The 15,815-nt window shown below is 47.1% G+C and overlaps 3 protein-coding genes across 11 annotated transcripts in view; 1 reads left to right on the forward strand and 2 right to left on the reverse strand.

Annotated features, from left to right (window-relative positions):
• The window catches only part of AARS1 (alanyl-tRNA synthetase 1), a 370,792-nt gene that overhangs the window by 276,918 nt on the left and 78,059 nt on the right, over positions 1–15,815 (forward strand). The gene's annotated exons all lie outside the window — the stretch shown is intronic.
• The window catches only part of DDX19A (DEAD-box helicase 19A), a 78,931-nt gene that overhangs the window by 33,639 nt on the left and 29,477 nt on the right, over positions 1–15,815 (reverse strand). The window lies entirely within an intron of this gene.
• The window catches only part of DDX19B (DEAD-box helicase 19B), a 43,200-nt gene continuing 35,855 nt past the window's right edge, over positions 8,471–15,815 (reverse strand). For 8 of the 9 annotated variants that reach the window (XM_050772730.1, XM_050772731.1, XM_050772734.1 and 5 more), the window contains 5 exons: positions 12,815–12,992; positions 12,239–12,476; positions 10,421–10,583; positions 9,134–9,325; positions 8,471–8,773 (listed from right to left, as the gene is read on the reverse strand). In XM_050772730.1, coding sequence (XP_050628687.1) covers positions 8,712–8,773; positions 9,134–9,325; positions 10,421–10,583; positions 12,239–12,476; positions 12,815–12,992 — 833 coding nt within the window. In that variant the 3' untranslated portion in view covers positions 8,471–8,711. Of the gene's footprint in view, positions 8,774–9,133; positions 9,348–10,420; positions 10,584–12,238; positions 12,477–12,814; positions 12,993–15,815 lie in introns of those variants that run through there. The other variant, XM_050772735.1, reaches the window with a different exon arrangement.

Genomic DNA, 15,815 nt, shown 5'->3' on the forward strand with positions numbered 1-15,815 from the left:
GAAGACCAGGAAGCAAAGTTTGTGTCACTTTCCTCCCCAGAAGAGTGGCCAGAGGAAGAGACAGTTGTTAGAGTTAAATGCTGCTGAGAAGGCAAATATAACAGGGATTAAAATGTAGCTTTTAAGCTGAGTGTGGTTGCATGCATCTGTAGCCACAGCTACTAGGGAGGCTGAGGCAGGAGGATCACTTGAGCTTGGAGTTCAAGGCTGCAGTAAACTGTGACTATGCCACTGCACTCCAGCCTGGGCAACAAAGTGAGACTCCCATCTCAAAAAAAAGTGGTTTTCAGATTTGGGTTCGGATTTGGAACATGTAGGTCATCAGTGTCTTTCATGAAGGCTATTTCAGGGGAGTGGTGGAGCAGAAGTCAAGACTGCAGAGGGATGAGGAATGGGACTCTGCGTACCACCTTACAAGACTTTCTGCCATTAGGAGACATGTTAGGCTGAGAGATGAGGAATAGAGGGTTGAATTGTAAAGAGCTCTCAAGTATGAACATGTTAAAATATCAATGAGAAAGAGCTGTTGGGGTGAGAGAGGTAGCAAATATGAGGGGAGAGTTGACAGAGCAAGTTCTTAAAAGCCAGGAGAGGGAATTTGGTGGATTGGCAGAAAAATGTGCATATATATATATTTTTTTTAATTTTTTTTTTTAAAGGCAGGGTCTAATTTTGTTACCCAAGCTGGAGTGCAATGGTGCAGTCACGGCTTACTGCAGCCTCAAACTCCTGGGGTCAAGTGATTCTCCTGCCTCAGCCTCCCAAGTAGCTGAGACTACAGGCATGAGCCACCACACCTGGCTAATTTTTTTTTTTTTTTTTTTTTTTGAGACGGAGTCTTGCTCTGTGCCCCAGGCTGGAGTGCAGTGGTGCGATCTCGACTCACTGCAAGCTCCGCCTCCCGGGTTCACGCCATTCTCCTGCCTCAGCCTCCTGAGTAGCTGGGACTACAGGCGCCCGCCACCTCGCCCGGCTAATTTTTTGTATTTTTTTAGTAGAGACGGGATTTCACCGTGTTAGCCAGGATGGTCTCGATCTCCTGACCTCGTGATCCGCCCGTCTCGGCCTCCCAAAGTGCTGGGATTAGAGGCTTGAGCCACCGCGCCCGGCCAACACCTGGCTAATTTTTAATTATTTTTTGTAGAGATGAGGTCTCCCTGTGTTGCCCAGGCTGGTGTCAAACTTCTGGGTTCAAGGGATCCTCCTGCCTTGGCCTCCCGAAGTTGCTGAGATTAGATGTAATCTCACCCAGCTGAGAAATTTTGATAACAGGGATCTCTCATTGAAACAGGAGGGAGAGGGAAGGACCAGTGCTCATGGAGGAAGTTCTGGTGGTGGAAGGTTGAGGGAGTTTCTGTATGTTAGCCATTTTCTTAGAGTAAGGAGCTTATTTACTGACACCTGAGAGGGATGATAGGGTTGGAATTATGAGGTGAGTGAAAGTCTTGAAATGGTCAGTGAAGTGTGGGTCCATGAGACAGTGAAGAACGGTCCATGAGACTAGAAGTACTGCAGCTTTTTCTGAAGTTATCCTTTCCATTGATGTTAAATACAAAGTCAGAGTTTTTCAAAGGCAGAGAAAGATAAAAAAAAAAAAAATCAGATGAAGTAAAATATTTAATTTGTTCCTCTGGCATAATCCTACTTGCTATAGAAATTAACGAACCTGGCCGGGCATGGTGGCTCACAGCTGTAATCCCAGCACTTTGGGAGGCTGAGGTGAGTTGCTCACTTGAGGCCAGGAGTTCGAGACCAGCCTGGCTAACATGGTGAAACCCCGTCTCTACTAAAAATACAAAAATTAGCCATGTATGGTGGCTCACGCCTATAATCCCATTGCTTTGGGAGGCTGAGGCAGGTGGATCCCTTGAGGTCAGAAGATCAAGACCTTGGCCAAGAGGGTGAAATCCCATCTCTACTAAAAATACAACAATTACCCAGGCGTGGTGGCACCTGTGGTCCCAGTAATTCAGGAGGCTGAGGCACAAGAATCGCTTGAGCCCGGGAGGCAGAGGTTGCAGAGAGCTGAGATGGCACCACTGCACTACAGCCTGGGCAACAGAGCAAGACTCCATCTCAACAACAACAAAAATAGAAAGTGCTTGACACCAAACTTGACATATTGCAAATGGATCCCTAATGTATGCATTCTAGATCCATGTAGGATGTCCTGTTTATTGGGAAGATACATCTTGCTTGGGCTCCTGATGCTTCCAATCCACCACCAGCTGTTACTGTGGCTTCAGCTTCTCCTGCTTGTATTTCTTCTGACCTGAACAAGGATGGAGTGACTCACTGGTGACTGTGATATTATAGCATTAATACTGATAAGTTCTATGTGTGAAAAATTGCACAAAACCCACCTCATGGTGAATTCTTTGCATTTACAATATTCACTGGAAAGCTGTGATTTACAGCATTACTGTGAAAACTGCTGAACTAAGCATTTCAGTCCAACACTGGGACAGTGATCTACATATCAATGGAAAACTTGCTTTGCTTTGCAGAGCATTCACAGTGAATTTCATCTAAGCTCAAAGATAACTTACAGACCCAAATAGGTTTACACATTACAGATTTCAGAAAACTTCAACCAATGTGACCATGAGCACCTCCACCACGCCAGTTCAGAATGACTATAGAGCTCAGCCATGGGCAATCCCAATGCACTGAATGCTAAACTTTACGACATTAGCCTTGTTAAAACAAAAATACCCAAATACCAGCAACCAAAAACATACTGCTGTTTCTCCTACCTTCTTTTTCAGGAGATAGGGTCTTGCTCTGTTGCCCAGGCTGGAGTGCAGTAGCATGGAGCATGTCTCACTGCAGCCTCAACCCCCCTGGCTCAGGTGATCCTCCCACCTCAGCCTCCTGGATAGCTGGGACTAAAGGCATGCGCCACCACACTTGGCTAATTCTTTTGTAATTTTTTATTTTTTATAGATGGGGTCTTACTATGTTGCCCAGGCTGGTCTCAAACCCTTGGCCTCAAGCAGTCCATCTGCCTTGGCCTCTCAGAGTGCTGGGATTACAGGAGTGAGCCACTGTGCCTGGCTTAATTTTCTTTTTTAAACTTTTTAAGAAACAAGATCTTGCTCTTTGCCCAGAATGGTCTCGAACTCCTGGGTTCCAGTGATCCTCCTGCCTCAGCCTCCCAAGTAGCTGGGATTATAGGTGTGACACTCTGCACCCGGCTGTTTCCTTCTCATACTCATTAATGATTTCTTGGTAATATGAAAACTTCATAATTAAGTTCAATTAACATGAATTATTATTAATCTTCATGTTAATCCTCAATTCAGGTTAATCATCAATTAACAAGAATACATCAACAATTAGTTCTTAGGCATATAGCCAATGAATGACACTCAAGAAAAATAATAACATGCATTATTTATAGATAATGAATATATCCAGAATTTTCCATTGGGCCAAAAATTCCTTTTCCCAGGTTTCTCTGTTCTAGAACAGTTTATCATTTCTTTTTTCTTTTCTTTTCTTTTCTTTTTTTTTTTTGAGACAGAGTCTCACTCTGTTGCCCAGGCTGGAGTACAGTGGTGAGATCTCGGCTCACTGCAACCTGCGCCTCCGGGTTCCTGTGATTCTCCTGCTTCAGCCTCCCAAGTAGGTGGGTATTACAGGCATGTACTACCACACCCAGCTAATTTTTGTATTTTTAGTAGAGGTGGAGTTTCACCATGTTGGCCAGGCTGGTCTGAAACTCCTGACCTCAGGTGATTTGCCCGCCTTGGCATCCCAAAGTGCTGGGATTACAGGCATGAGCCACTGCTCCTGGTGTTTTTTTCTCTTGTTTTGAGTCAGAGTCTTGTTCTGCCATCCAGGCTGAAGTGCAACAGCACAATCATAACTTACTCAAGCTTTGAATTCCTGGGCTCAGGCAATCTGCCTGCCTCAGCCTCCCCAGTAGCTGGGACTCCAGGCATGAACTACCATGTCTGGCTAATTTTTAAAAGTATTTTGTGGAGACAGGGTCTCACTTTGTTACCCAGGCTGGTATTGAACTCTAGGGCTCAAGCAGTACTCCTGCCTCAGCCTCCCAAAGTGCTGGGATTACAGGCATGAGTCAACCCACCCAGCTATCATTTCATATATAGGTACTTACTAAAATCAGTAAAAGAATCCCTGGGGACCAAAGCTCACCAAGCTCAATGCAGATTTACATCACTGTTGGCTCTAGGCTACACAAGGTCACAGAGGCAGCTATGGCCCTGGGAGCTAGGCACTGTCAGGAATGAATATGGAAGGAATAAGGAAGAAATATGACCTGCAGTAATGCTGGGGTGACATGCCAGAACCATCCGCAACAGTGGGACTTACCTTTTTAAAAGACATGTACTATTTTGGGAGTCTCCCCAGGAAAATACATTTATTATTTTTGTTGTTGTTGTTTTTGTTTTTGAGATGGAGTTTTGCTCTTGTTTCCCAGGCTGGAGTGCAACGGCGCGATCTCAGCTCATTGCAACCTCTGCCTCCTAGGTTCAAGCGATTCTCCTGCCTCAGCCTTACCAAGTAGCTTGGATTATAGGTATGTGCCACAAAGCCTGGCTAAGTTTGTATTTTTAGTAGAGATGGGGTTTCGCCATGTGGGTCAGGCTGGTCTCAAACTTCCGACCTCAGGTGATCCGCCCACCTTGGCATCCCAAAGTGCTGGGATTACAGGCGTGAGCCACTGTGCCCAGCCAGGAAAATACATTTAAACTCAAACTACTGCACATACGTTGCAGGAAGTCAGGGACCCCGAACGGAGGGTCCGGCTGAAGCCATGGCAGAACATAAATTGTGAAAATTTCATGGACATTTGTTAGTTCCCCAAATTAGTACTTTTATAATTTCTTATGCCTGTCTTTACTGCAGTCTCTGAACATAAATTGTGAAGATTTCATGGACACTTAATCACTTCCCCAATCAATACCCTTGTTATTTCCTATGCCTGTCTTTAATCTCTTAATCCCATCATCTTCGTAAGCTGAGGAGGATGTATGTTGCCTCAGGACCCTGTGATGATTGCGTTAACTGCACAAATTGTAAAGCATGTGTGTTTGAACGATATGAAATCTGGGCACCTTGAAAAAAGAAGAGGATGACAGCAATGTTCAGGGAACAAGGGCAATAACTAAATTCTGACTTGCTGTGAGCCGGGCAGAACAGAGCCATATTTCTCTTCTTTCTTTCTTTTTTTTTTTTTTTTTTTTTTTTTTTTTTTTGAGATGGAGTCTCGCTCTGTCACCCAGGCTGGAGTGCAGTGGCTGGATCTCACCTCACTGCAAGCTCCGCCTCCCAGGTTCACGCCATTCTCCTGCCTCAGCCTCCTGAGCAGCTGGGACTACAGGCGCCTGCCACCTCGCCCGGCTAGTTTTTTTTTTTTGTATTTTTTAGTAGAGACGGGGTTTCACCGTGTTAGCCAGGATGGTCTCAATCTCCTGACCTCATGATCCGCCCACCTCGGCCTCCCAAAGGGCTAGGATCACAGGCTTGAGCCACCGCGCCCGGCCTATTTCTCTTCTTTCAAAAGCAAATAGGAGAAAGGCCGGGCGCGGTGGCTCAAGCCTGTAATCCCAGCACTTTGGGAGGCCGAGGTGGGCGGATCACAAGGTCAGGAGATCGAGACCACAGTGAAACCCCGTCTCTACTAAAAAATACAAAAAAAAATTAGCCGGGTGCGGTGGCAGGCGCCTGTAGTCCCAGCTACTCAGGAGGCTGAGGCAGGAGAATGGCGTGAACCCAGGAGGTGGAGCTTGCAGTGAGCCGAGATCGCGCCACTGCACTCCAGCCTGGGCAACAGCGTGAGACTCCATCTCAAAAAAAAAAAAAAAAAAAAAAAGCAAATAGGAGAAATATTGCTGAATTCTTTTTCTCAGCAAGGAACATCCCTGAGAAAGAGAATGTGTCCCTGAGGGGAGGCCTCTAAAATGGCCGCTTTGGGGACGGCTGTCTTTTATGGTTGTAGACAAAGGGATGAAATAAGCCCCAGTCTCCCATATCGCTCTCAGGCTTATTAGGACGAGGAAATTCCCGCCTAATAAATTTTGGTCAGACAGGTTGTCTGCTCTCAATCCCTGTCAGGAGATAAGATGTTATCAATGACAATGCGTGCCTGAAACTTCATTAGCCATTTTAATTTCGCCCCATCCTGTGGTCGTGATTTCGCCCTGCCTCCATTTGCTTTGTGATATTTTATTACCTTTTGAAGCATGTGAACTCTGTGACCCACACCCCCCCCTTTTGAAAATCACTAATAAAAGCTTGCTGGTTTTATGGCTCAGGGGGCATCACAGAACCTGCCAACATGTGATGTCTCCCCTGGACACCCAGGTTTAAAATTTCTCTCTTTTGTACTCTTTCCCTTTATTTCTCAGACCAGCTGACACTTAGGGAAATAGAAAAGAACCCATGTTGAATATCGGAGGTGAATTTCCCCCGATACATATATATTTCATAGACTCCATGAAACCCATCCAGTGAATTCTTAGAGGTCCAAGACCCCTGATTATGAACTGTTGGCTGGCCACGGTGGCTCATGCCTGTAATCCTAGCACTTTGGGAGGCCAAAGTGGGTGGATCACTTGAGGTCAGGAGTTCGAGACCAGCCTGGCCAACATGATGAAACCCCATCTCTACTAAAAATACAAAAATTAGCCAGGCTTGGTGGCATGCACCTGTAGTCCTAGCTACTCAGGTGGCTGAAGCAGGAGAATTGCTTGAACCTGGGAGGTGGAGGTTGTAGTGAGCCGAGGTCATGCTGTGGCACTCCAGCCTGGGTGACAGAGTGAGATTCCATCTCCAAAAAAACAAGAACTGTTGATCTATGCTTCTACCAGATTCCCATTCCTCCTGCTTTCAAACAGTCTGCAGCACCCGACTTCCCACTTTCCGTCTCAGACTTGGGGCTACACCAGTAGAGAGGTTGTATGTGCTGTGAGAAGGTGGGGGTCTGCTCTGCCTGTGGCCTACTAAAGAGTCTATACTTCTTTAATTATTGCCCTTGTTTTTGGTATTTCAGGGTTGGTCCACAGGACTCAGGGAAGGAGAAAAAAGCATAAAAATTTCTTTTCTTACAAGAATTCCAAGATGTGTCAGAGTTGACTAGAAGCATAGAGAAGACTACATAGTCAAGTACCCCCCAGGGGAATGTGGTAGAATTGGCAGTCTATTGGTCTCTTTGTAATGTCAGACTAAATAAATCACCTGGAGGCTGACATTGGCTCCTTCCCTTCCCAGGAGACAGATCTGGCCTAAATACAGAGATGCCTACAAGGAAGACCTAGGATCACAATCGTTCTTAGCACATAAAACTCTTCTTCCAGGTTCTAGAGAAAGTGGCCACTCTGAAAGCCAAAGAACTGCAGAGTACTCCTCTTGGCTCAGGTTTCATATTGCTCTGGCAATTCAGGTTCCTCTCATCTTTGCCATCATTTTGTGGATACCAACACACAACATGTCGTACCTGGCCAAGGTACAACAGTCTTGGCCAGGCATGAGAAGTGTCCATTACTGTTGTTTGCTCTATCTTGCACAAAGATGCCAAGTAAGGCTGGAGCAAAGGCCTTGGTGATACTCTTGCCTTGGACAGACAAATGGCAGTAGTGCAGCTAGTCCCTCAGTTGCACCTGTTTGTATTCCAAAGGCAGTAAACACAGACGTTCAGAAGCCCTTTATAATCAATATGTCAAATATCTGAAATTATTCCCCAGCTCTGACAAAACTTGCCTTCTGGGTGTGGAAACAAAACAAGAATTTGTGATTACTGCTGACCACATCTAGAACTGCCTTGAGGCTAGCCATGAGAGACTTGAAACCACAATTTTCACTGAGGATCTAAACCTCAGATCACATTTGCTTGGGGCTACTACGGGGTAAGGTGATATAAAGGATGTAAAAAGGATGTTGCAGATGCTCATGAGACCAGGTTTTGTGGCAAGCTAGGGCCACCACTAATTCTCCACGATGACTTCTCTACAGGACTTGCTTAAGCACAGGCACGGGACCCACCAATAATCAGATGTGCACTCTACACAGACTGCACCCACCAAGAACAGGTCACAGTCTGTGACACAAACCCATATACACAGGTCGGAGAAGCTGGCATTTTGGTCCGTGCTTATTTAACAAATCCCCTTCTGCTGTGGGCATTAGGACAGGGGGCTGGCAATACTCAGGTGAGCTGTCCCACCCCCAAGTCCAAAGCAGCAGCTCTCAGGCCTCTGCTGCTTCATGCCATTCCAAACATGATGGCTGGGCTTACACACCTATCTTACTGGAGGCCTCCCTCTCTGTGTTCCCTTTTCACCGCTATTCCATTACTTCCACAGGAGCTGGAGGCTGGCCCATCCACTCCAAGCCAGAGAATAAGCAGAGGCTGCCACAGGAGATCCTAGGCAAGCAATCAGCCACAGCATCTAGATTAGCATGAAGGAAACACTGGCCAAATTAAAAGATGAAACTTCCAAAAGGTAAATCTCTGTGTATTCATGCCTAATCTTCCAAGGTTGTGTAAATAATTTTTTTCTACCATCCCCCATCATTTGCACACATTTTTGTCAAGTCCAAACATAATTTGAAGTGAGGTAGGTAGTTTCTCTCTACTCATGCCGTTGTCCTTGGGGTGATGTTGGGGGCTGTGCCCTGAACACACTTGTCTCCCGTGCAGGGGCAGTGTCAGGGCTGGCACCAGTGGCTGGTGGAGCTTCTCAGTTGGCTATTTTCTCAATCTCATCCAAATCATCCGTGTCCAATCGTTCTATCTTCTTATCTGGGGGAAAAATACACAGGTCTCTACCGTGCCCAGGAATGTGCCCCACCCCGGGCCACAGCAATCATTCATTCATCCCCAAAGGCTCTGGGTGCCTGAGCAGGGGGCAGCAGGGCCCCTAGTCACTGACAGCAACAGTCAGAGCCCCACGCCCCGAAGCCCGGTCATGGGGGAGCTGTCCTTGGAGTCCTTGGGTCCTGAAGTCTCCAGGTGTGGCCCTGAGAACTGCCATATGGTCAGAAAGGAGGGGAGTGTGCCAGGGACAGAGCCTCTCTCGGGGCTACAGAAGATCCTACCCCTTTCCCCACCCCGCCCCCCTTAGTAAAGGGCACCAGGCACAGTACCCTCCCCGGGACTCACTAAAATGCTCCTGGATTCTGTTCAGGATGTTCATGCTGTGCTTGCTGTCCACCATGTTCACTGCCAGGCCCCTCTTGCCAAAGCGGCCTGTGCGCCCGATCCGGTGCAGGTAGGTCTCGTTGTCAGGGTTCCCGTCCTTGTCCACGGGAAGATCAAAGTTGATGACGACAGACACTTGTTCAACATCGATGCCTGCGGGAAGGAGAGATGGAAGCTGAGAAGACCAAAGACAGGAGACAAATCAGTCATGTGGTCCATCCATACAATGGAGCATGACTCAGCATTAAGGGAACTCGGCACTAAGAGATGTATATGACGTCAAGTGTAGGAAGCCAGATCTGAAAGGCCATGCAGTGCAAGATTTAGATGATGCCCAAAAGCAAAACTACAGGCACAGAAACCAAACTAGCAGGGGCCACGGGGTGGGGTGCAGGGAGAGGTGATGAATGAGTCCCTGAGAGTTGGAGACAGAGAGAAGTAAGGACAAGAGACAAAAATCACTGTTGTCCAAAGGTAAGTCAATACATACCAACTTTGGGTAGAGGGAAAGAATTTGGGGGACCGAGCATGGTGACTCATACTTGTAATCCCAGCACTTTGGGAGGCCGAGGCAGGCAGATCAGCTGAGGTCAAGAGTTCAAGACCAGCCTGGCCAACACTGCAAAACCCCGGCTGTACTAAAAATACAAAAATTAGCTGGGCTTGATGGTAGGCGCCTGTAATCCCATCTACTCAGGAGGCTGAGGCAGGAGAATCACTTAAACCCAGGAGGTGGAGGTTACAGTGAGCTGAGATTGTGTTACAGTGAGCTGAGATTGTGCCACTGCACTCGAGCTGGGCTACTGAGCGAGACTCTGTCTAAAAAAAAAAAAAAAACTGGGGGGACAGGCCAACTCTGGGAATTGGGTACAAGAGAGGGCACATACAGGCATATAGCAGAACCTGGAGGAAAATAACAAAACTGGCAGGTGCCAACAAAATTATGAAATCAGTCAGTAAGCCTCCAGGAGACACAATGTTCTGGAGATGGGCGCCCTTGGAAGAGCAGGCTCTGTTCTCTACCAGTCAGATGCCTGTACATTTCCTTCCACCAAGTCAAGACTCCTGGTTTCTGTGGGAGTTTTTATCACCTGAGGGAAATGCAGTCTCTCCTAGAAAAGAATATTGTCACCAACCCCACCGATCTCCCTGAGACCATCTGACTTCCCTGTGTACAAGGATTTCTAGCTCTAACTGGGCCTGGGACCCCGAGCCTGGCAGACCAGGTAGGACACATCCTCTGCTCACCGCGGGCACACACGTTGGTGGTCACCAGAACCTTCTCTTTGCCCTCTCGGAAGCGCTCAATCACCGCAGCCCTCTGCTCCACCATCATCTCCCCACTCAGCAGAGCCACCTGGTGGCCTTCTTTTGAGAGCTCTGCTGCCAGCCAACTAGCTGTTTTGCGAGTCTGTAGTGAAAAGAATTGTTTTATATGAACAGACCTGTTAAAAACAAAAGGAAGACAACTGCAAAAAAGTGGCTTGCCACAATTAAAATACATGAAGGCGCTGCTAAATCCAGTTAGGAGGTTAAGCTTAAAATTTATCAATGAAGTATGGTGGTACATACCTACAGTCCAAGCTACACACTTGAGCCCAGGAGTTCAAGGCTGGCCTGGGCAACATGGCAAGAACCCATCTCAAAAAAAATTTTTTTTTTCAAATAGAATTTTCGTCATATGATTTCTTTCTTTTTAGATAAGTTACGTAACTGCTGTTAGTTTTTTATCTAGGGAGAGTGTGGTTTTAGCTAAAGATCTTCATTCCTAAATAGTCTATGTTCTTGCCAGATATGGTGGCTCGTGCCTGTAGTCTCAGCGCTTTGGGAGGCTGAGACTGGAAGATCGCTCGAGGCTAGGAGTTTGAGACCAGCCTGCACAACAGAGCAAGACCCCATCTCTACAAAAATAAAAATAATTAGCCTGACATACATGGAGCACACACCTGTAGCCCTAGTAACAACAGCCAAGGCTGCAGTGAGCTATGATCATGCCACTGTATTCTGGCCTGAATGATAGAGCAAGACCCTATCTCAAAAACTAACAAACAAAAAATATATATATATTAAAATTTTATATATTTTTTGAGACAGGATCTCATTTTGTTGCCCACTCTGGAGTGCAGTGGCACAATCACAGCTCACTGCAGTCTCAACCTCCTGGACTCAATCAATCCTCCCATCTGAGCCTCCCAAGCAGCTGGGACCATAGGCACGCACCACCATGCCTGGCTAATTTTTAAAATTTTTGTAGAGATGGGATCTTGCTATGTTGTGCAAACTGGTCTTGAACTCCTGGGCTCAAGAAGATCCCCCCACCTCAGCCTCCCAAAGGGCTGGGATTACAGGCGTCAGCCACCGTGCCCAGCCATATATATTTTTTTAATGATGAGGTCTCACTATGTTGTTGCCCATGCTGGCCTGAACTCCTGGGCTTAAGCGATCCTCCCACCTCAGCCTTTTGAGTAGCTGGGACTACATGTACTTGCCCAGCTTATATTCTTTTTTTGTTGTTGGGTTTTTTTGTTTGTTTGTTTTTGTATTGAGACGGAGTTTCGCTCTTGTTACCCAGGCTGGAGTACAATGGCACAATCTTGGCTCACTGCAACCTCCACCTCCTGGGTTCAAGCGATTCTCCTGCTTCAGCCTCCTGAGTAGCTGGGGTTATAGGTGCATACCACCACACAGGGCTAATTTTTTGTATTTTTAGTAGAGACAAGGTTTCACCATGTTGGCCAGGCTGGTCTTGATCTCCTGACCTCAGGTGATCCACCTGCCTTGGCCTCCAAAATTGCTGGGATTACAGGCATGAGCCACCGTGCTGGCTGCCCAGCTTATATTCTTAAAAATCTAAAGATTATTTCATTGGCTGTTACTTGGGGTTTTTTCCCCCAGTAATCACTAAGAAGTGGAATCAAAGTCTCCCTCCTACAACTCATTAAAACCTTAGGAGAACAAACCACTTCCTTTCTTCCCACGGCGCCCAGGGGCATCCAGTCCTCCTGAGCCCTGTGGGGAGCTGGCTGAGAGGGAATGGCCAGCCCTGCCACTGCTGCTACTACTCACATGGCAGAAGATCATGGCTTGAGCAATGGTGATGGCCCCATAGAGGTTACACAAGGCCTGGAACTTCTCGTCTCTGCTGCTGCACAGGACATAGTACTGCTTGATGGTGTCCAGGGTCTCTTCCTCCCGCTTCAGTTTGATAATGTTTGGGTCTGGGACCACTTTCTGGGCAAACTTCCAGACAGAGTCTTCAAAGGTGGCAGAGAAAAGCAGCATCTGGCAGTTCCTGGGCAGCATCCTGCAAGGGAAGGCCCTGGCATGTGGCCCCAGGTGGCCCCGGGAAGCAGCGGAAGCAGCGGAAGCACAGCCTCCCCAGCTGGGTCTAGATGCCCAGGAAGGCTGAAGGGGAAGGAGGAGCAGCAGGCCTGGGTGGGGGACAGGGGTTGGGGTCTCCTTTCTCAGCCCAGGCTGGGAGGGACTGTGGTCAGTGCTGACAAGGAAATGGCCTGTCAAACAAATGCTGCTGAGAGTACGAGAGACAAGACCCTGGCAGAGGCCAGAGGAGGCGTCTGAAGTGAAGGGAGAAGACACTGCAGATGGGGAGGCTGAGGAGTCCTCTGCCCTCGAGATCCCTACCTCTGGATGCGGATGCTCTGATCCTGGTGGCCCTGAGTGGCTATCATGACGTCAGCTTCATCCAGAACAAACACCTTGATTTTCTTGGGATCAATGAACTTGAGCTTGGAGCACCAGTCCAGCACGGTCCCAGGGGTGCCAATGACAATCTGCTCGCTGATCTTCTGGCCTCTTTCCACTGTGGAGACCCAAGATGTTTTCCATGCATGGATATTTCTTTTGTTTTTTTTGTTTGTTTGCATTTTTTCTTTTTGTTTTTGTTCTGTTTTGTTTTGTTTTTTGAGGCGGAGTCTCACTCTGTTGCCCAGGCTGGAGTGCAGTGGCAACATCTTGGCTCACTGCAACCTCTGCCGCCCAGGTTCAAGCAATTCTCCTGCCTCAGCCTCCAAAATAGCTGGGATTACAGGCACCTGCCACTGCACCTGGCTAATTTTTTTTGTATTTTTAGTAGAGACGGGTTTCACCATCTTGGCCAGGCTGGTCTTGAACTCCTGACTTGGTGATCCACCTGCCTCAGCCTCCCAAAGTGCTGGGATTACAGGCGTGAGCCACCGTGCCCGCCTCCATGGGTATTTCAAAGGCAAAGCCAGCTCTTCTTTCTGAGAAATTCTAAACCTTTTATATATTTTAATGCAAATGTTTTGCTGTTTGCATTAATATATTAAGGAAACGTTAGGATAGCACTATAGTATTTAATGGACATAAAACCAGACAAAATGCTGAAAAGGTAATTGGTACAAAAATACAATTAAAATAAGTAAGATCCAGTATTTGATAGCACAACTGAGTGACTACAGTCAACAATTTAATGTACATTTAAAAATAACTAAAAGGGCTGGGCGTGGTGGCTCATGACTCTAATCCCAGCATTTTGGGAGGCAGATCACCTGAGGTTAGGAGTTCGAGACCAGCTTGGTCAACATGGCGAAACCCCATCTCTACTAAAAATACAAAAATTAGCTGGGTGTGATGGTGGGCTCATGTAATCTCAGCTACTTGGGAGGCTGGGGAAGGAAAATCACTTGAACCCGGGAGGCAGAGGTTGCAGTGAGCTGAGATTGCGCCATTGCACTCCAGCCTGGGCAACAAGAGTGAAACTCTGTCTGAAAAAAAAAAAAAAAAAACCGGCAGGGAGCAGTGGGTCACGCCTGTAATCCCAGCACTTTGGGAGGCCAAGGCAAGCGGATCACCTGAGGTCAGGAGTTCAAGACCAGCCTGGCCAACATGGTGAAACCCCATCTCTACTAAAAATAAAAAAAAATTAGTGTGGTGGGCATCTGTTGTCCCACCTACTCAGGAGGCTGAGGCAGGAGAAGCTCTTGAACCCGGGAGGTGGAGGTTGCAGTGAGCTGAGATTGCACCACTGCACTCCAGCCTGGGCGACAGAGTGAGAATCCGTCTAAAAAAACAAAAACAAGAACCAAAAAAAACAACCACAAATTAAATTGTTTATAACATAAAGAAAGGATACATGCTTGAGTCAATGGATACCCCAGTTACCCTGATGTGATTATTATGCATTGCATGCCTGTATCAAAACATCTCATGTACCCCATAAACATATACACCTACTATGTACCCACAAAAATTCAAAAATTAAAAAAAATGCTGGCCGGGCGCGGTGGCTCAAGCCTGTAATCCCAGCACTTTGGGAGGCCGAGACGGGCGGATCATGAGGTCAGGAGATCAAGACCATCCTGGCTAACACAGTGAAACCCTGTCTCTACTAAAAAATACAAAAAAATAGCCGGGCGAGGTGGCGGGCGCCTATAGTTCCAGCTACTCGGGAGGCTGAGGCAGGAGAATGGCGTGAATCCGGGAGGCAGAGCTTGCAGTGAGCTGAGATCTGGCCACTGCACTCCAGCCCGGGCGACAGCGCGAGACTCCCTCTCAAAAAAAAAAAAAAAAAAATGCTGAAAAGACATAGTAAGGATATAAACAATTAGAAGATGAATCCTCTTCAGTAGCATTCTTCTCATCTCTGTAATCATCCAATTCTCTCTGAAGTATCTGATCTTTATTTTTTTTCTGTCAACATTTCTGTCAACAACAGACTGGGACACTTCCTCTTATGCAGACTTTTTCACAGTTCTTATCTTTCTAATGCACTCTGCCCCTTCAGCTCTATCCTGGCATCTATTTCAAATATGTCAGTTGCTTTTATGTTAGCTGGGCGTGGTGGCGCATGCCTGTAATCCCAGCTCCTCAGGAAGCTGAGGCACGAGAATCACTTGAGCCCAGGAGGCGGAGGTTGCAGTAGGCCAGGACTGCATCCCTGCACTCCAGCCTGGGTGACAGAGGGAGACTCTGTCTCAAAAAAAAAAAAAAAAAGGCCAGGTGCCGTGGCTCATGCCTGTAATCCCAGCACTTTGGGAGGCTGAGGCGGGCAGATCACGAGCTCAAGAGTTGGAGATCATTTGGCCAACATGGTGAAACCCCATCTCTACTAAAAATACAAAAATTGGCCAGGCGTGGTGGCGGGCGCCTGTAGTCCCAGCTACTCGGGAGGCTGAGGCAGGAGAATGGCGTGAACCCGTGAGGTGGAGCTTGCAGTGAGCCGAGATCGTGCCACTGCACTCCAGCCTGGGCGACAGAGTGAGACTCTGTCTCAAAAAAAAAAAGAAAAAAAAATCAGAATTTTCTACCCTTCTACTTTGAATACAAATTGCAAAATTTTAAATGATTATCTCCCAATAAGTTTCATTATATTATTTACTTTTCAGAACTGGCCTCAGGTTGGCATTCGGACATTGTATGCAGACTTGATTTTCATAAAGTCACATTTGTTTCAGAGATCCATAAAACTCAACCAAACCTCTAACATTTTTTTTTTTTTTTTTTGGAGATAGAATCTCATGCTGTCGCCCAGGCTGGAGTACAGTGGTGCTGTCTCGGCTCACTGCAACCTCCCCCCACCCCCGGCCCGGGTTCAGGCAATTCTCCAGCCTTAGCTTTCTGGGTAGCTGGGATTACAGGTGTGCACCACCATGCCCGGCTAATT

This window comes from Macaca thibetana, chromosome 20, assembly GCF_024542745.1.
Source record: "Macaca thibetana thibetana isolate TM-01 chromosome 20, ASM2454274v1, whole genome shotgun sequence".
NCBI lineage: Eukaryota > Metazoa > Chordata > Mammalia > Primates > Cercopithecidae > Macaca > Macaca thibetana.